At 39.2% G+C, this 4,412-nt stretch overlaps 1 protein-coding gene across 1 annotated transcript; it reads right to left on the minus strand.

Annotated features, from left to right (window-relative positions):
• Positions 1-480: 480 nt before the first annotated feature.
• LOC307023478 (uncharacterized protein) lies at positions 481-2,017 on the minus strand. The gene is made up of 2 exons (XM_079656773.1): positions 1,887-2,017; positions 481-1,639 (listed from the first exon to the last, which is right to left on the minus strand). The coding sequence occupies exon 2, from the start codon at positions 1,628-1,630 to the stop codon at positions 758-760; it is 873 nt and encodes a 290-aa protein (XP_079512899.1). The 5' UTR covers positions 1,631-1,639; positions 1,887-2,017; the 3' UTR covers positions 481-757.
• Positions 2,018-4,412: the final 2,395 nt, after the last annotated feature.

A 4,412-nucleotide genomic window follows, 5' to 3' on the forward strand; every position in this document is an offset into this window, starting at 1 on the left:
ATTCATCTGTTCTACGTCTACATGCTTATGCTCAGGTTCTGGAAAACACAAGAAAACATAACAAGTATTTTGCAGATGACAGAGAGGTAACAATAAGGTGACAATGATCCCATGCAGGAATTGAAGAGTGAATTATTGAGTAAATGTTGCCTTTTATTGAATTCAGTTTGAAACTACTGATGATTCTAATGTAACTGCACCAAGTTATTTTGTGAGTTGTGTTGGTTTATATTTCAGTGTTGGCTCATACATCTCCAAAAGCAAGGTAAGCATGCCGTGCCTTCAGACTTCACTTGAGTTGTTGCTTGTTGCTTTTTTAACCATGACTTCTGGACTTGTACCGTATCCTCTTTATACGTCCTGCGGCTGCTCTTAGTCTCTATAAAGCTAAACATCACACTTTAGGTCAATTGTTTAACGTGGGCCCTGATTGGTTGGAATGATAACATTGATGGGAATAAGATTAAGCAAACAAACAGATTTCACATGCAAAGGTTTCTTTATTGAGAGCAGACATGTGCAGAATAAGTGAAACATTTAGTCATTCGTTCAGATTATATTTGAAAAACAGACATTTGGAATAGTTTGATTTCGTTGACAGGGAGATTAACATAAGAACACATTAACTATTAATACTTTCTATTATTACTACTAGCACTGATTTAAAAAGGAAAGAAAGTGGCCATCACCGAATGATTTAACAAAATGGTAAGATGCGTTCCACTTCAGTGAGTGTTGAGAACTCTCAGCTCTGACTTCACTGATAGACATACAGGTGCTCCACCGTGCCCTTGTTGCCCTCGTTGAGATTTCTCAGGATAACTCTGATACCAGCCTCCTGATAATCTTTAACCGCATCTTTGTTGAGAAGCAGGCCGATGGACTTTATTGGGCTGGATCCTTCTTTCTTGTGCCACAGGTTCACTTGGTTTCCTCCGGTCCCTTTGTTCAGGTCAACACCTATTGGATGGTAATCTTGCTGCTGAAATCCCAGAAACTGATCCTTAGTGATGGAGACTTGCAGATCTTTGAGGGCCTTCTCGGGGTCGGTGGTCTGACGGAACCAGATGAAGACGGCTCCTCCTGCACCTCTGTTAGTATCTTCATCCACACGGATGTAGCCATTCTTAAAGTGGTCTTTGTCTGACCCGTAGTAATCAGTGGCAGTGACGTCACAGATGTAGGTTTGTTCCTTTCTCTTCAGCCACAAGTGGATCCAGTTCCCATGAGCTCCGCGGTTCAGATCACAGGCCACTCTCTCCCAACCACTTGCAAACTTTTCACCTTCATTGGCTGCAATTGTAGTGACACTAAGGTCCACTATGGGAGTATCAAACTCTCCGGACCCTTTGAAGAACCAAAGGTAGAGTTTACTACCTCCTGCTCCAGCATTGAGATCTGTGTTGATCTTTGTGTACCCTGCTTTGATCAAACCATCAGCCATATTATCGTTGAAGGACACTTGAACCTTGGTGATAGGCTCTGATCCATATTTGTACCAAAGATGGATGTCATTTCCTCCTGTTCCTTGGTTCAGATTGCCACCGACAATCTGGAAGCCTCTTGTTGTAAGGTTTTGCTCCTCAGTTGCATTCAGGGACACTTGAAGCTCTGAGATGTAGCTGCTCATTGTGAGTTCCTGCATTACAGAAAGACACATCATGAGTAATCACAATTGTAGTTAACTGAATACATCTGACTTTTCAGCTGAGCTAGAATATCATCCTTCAACCATCAGGAGTTACATTTTGAAAACAACTAAGACATCTAAAACAAGTTCAAATCAAATGTATACTGCACAGAGTTCTGAAAAGTATTGATTACAATGTTTGTGAAATACAAAAAAGGTATTACAGCAAGAAAACAAGAGCTTGTTGAACACTTACGTGTGTGCTGAGAGTGAATGATAGGCAGTAAGAAGTCAACTGGTGTGCTGAAGTCTGTTGTACTGAACACAGGTCAGCTGCATATATATAGAGAACTGAGATGCTGGGTCATTGTGCAATCGTTACCTGGGAGGAGGATTTTCCAAAGAAACTGATTCTGAATTCCAAAACAATAAAAAAAAAAAAAAACACACACTGTACCACCCACACACACACACACACACACACACACGCACACACACACACACACACACACACACACACACACACACACACACACACACACACACACACACACACACACACACACACACACACACACACACACACACACACACACACACACACACGATAAAGACCTTCATTGAGTTATATCCGGGTCACATCTAAACAGGTAACAATGCTTGGCGTGACTTTGAGGAAGAGGTGTGGATCATGGGGGAAAAACAAGGTCTGGTTTTTCCTCAATATCAATTTCCAAAGACTTCACAAGGGGACATCGTGACAGTGGAAACAGATTCTTCCTCAAAGTTCAGCCAAACACAGAGCGTTCTTCAAGGGTGCTAGTGGAGCATGTGCGTGAACTGGGAGCACCGAAAATGTGAACTGTGGCACGCTTACAGTTTTTCTCAATCGCTAAACCCACTATTTAGAATCAAAATTCCTTTCATCAAACCAACAGCACAGCCATCGAAACAGAAAACCATTTCTCTACAACAGTATACCATTTCTCATTGATATCACACAAAATGCAGATGCTAAGCAGTGTTCTGCAAAACAGATCACACAACTCTCTAACTGAAGTTACAATTCTCTACACAAAGATCAAAAATCTTTTGTGTAACTCATGTCTACAAAACAAAAATAATCTTCTCACAGTGGATAACACTTCCTCATAAACTTAGACCATAGCTACACTAATTGACACTTGATGTGCAAAATATGAACACTTGTTATCAGTCAATCACCCCATTGAAAAAGGTAACTCCATGGAATGTACTGTATACCTTACAGTAATGATGTTACATTGAAAACATTTACATGATAGAATTTGCATGACTGTAGTTAAAATATTTTTTTACTGTAATGGTGCCGGTAAAGCTATAATAGTGTTGATATGACTTGCATAGCTCTTTGAGATGTTCATATGGGGAGGATTAGCTATAGCTGATACAACATTTTTACAGTCAGTAATTGTGGTCTTTTCCTTTTTGCACATTGAGAAATGTTTTTTTTTGTATTGGGGTGAATTGAGTACTTCACTTCCATGTAAATGAATTGCTCACAGCTGACATCAATGAATTTCCTATAGTAATTGTAATTAGTGAGAATCCTATAAAAGACCTCCCTCACTTCAGTAAGATGTTTGTCAAGGGTGGTGTCGACACGCAAAGGAGATATTTCCCACGCCGCCTTGCAAGGGAAGACATACGCTGTGACGTAGATGAGGCTATGTGGCCAGACAGACGGCAAAGAGCAGATCAGTAAAGCTATATAGATCTCATTCTCTGCTCTACTGCTGATTTACATCATTTACCCATGTTATGTTTTTTCCAGTGTATTGCTATTCGTCTTTTGTTTCTGTTACGGTGCTCTTCTGAAAATGAGACATAAAAACAATGACATAGTTACAGTAACACACTGTTTTTCCTATATGTAAGTTTGTTTCTCCCAACTTGTCAGTTTTCCGTTCAGTTTCCAATATCGATAGCTTGAGGTTTGTGTATTGATGATTGTAGTCAGTATTTAGTGTGCCACTTAGTAATGACTGTTCAAATAGTCTTCTAATGAGCTGACAAATGTTTGTTTTTGGAGAAGGTATCTGGTTTTGGAAGGGGTATTTTTAGTTTTGAGTGCCTTAGAGCACTTTGCAAGAAATGTATATTGCTATGGTAGAATGTGTTGTTATGGTGACCGGAGTTTCAGTTATGAAAACACATTTGTCTCATTAGAGGACAATTTGTTCTGTTTCGATCGACTTATTCTTTTTTGTGACCAGTATTTTCAGTTTTGGTCATGTAAGTGCATTTTGCAAAAGATATTCAGAGTTATGGCAAGTGTGTTTCTGTTTAGATGGCTATGTTCTTGTTTTGAAGAAATGAATTTTGATTCTAAAAAGTGGGTTTAGCGATTGAGAAAAACTGTATTGTCTCCAATGTAAGTGGTTAGGGAAGGAGAAACTCACAAATGAACTAAAAATGTAACCCTGGAAAAGTATATTTTTAGCGATGCTGGATCCACCTCATCGTTTTATTCTCGTAAATCATCAGTAATCTGTGAGATTATAATCCCAGAGTACATCAACGCTTCAGGTTTTCTTTCTTCTAAATGCATCCCTTTAATTTAGTAAACAAACAAATCCATATGTGGGGTTTTCCTCTGAAATGCACATTTTTCAAGTTGTTTTCTAGTTGATCTACTGTTGTGTGAAAAGACAAATAAAAAGCTGGCCTTCAGTCTTAAATATTAGAACATGATATCTTTCTATCTCTGTAATGTGTTGGGAGACTTCTGGGAAAGCGTTTG

This window comes from Notothenia rossii (assembly GCF_949606895.1).
Source record: "Notothenia rossii genome assembly, chromosome: 11".
NCBI classification, from domain to species: domain Eukaryota; kingdom Metazoa; phylum Chordata; class Actinopteri; order Perciformes; family Nototheniidae; genus Notothenia; species Notothenia rossii.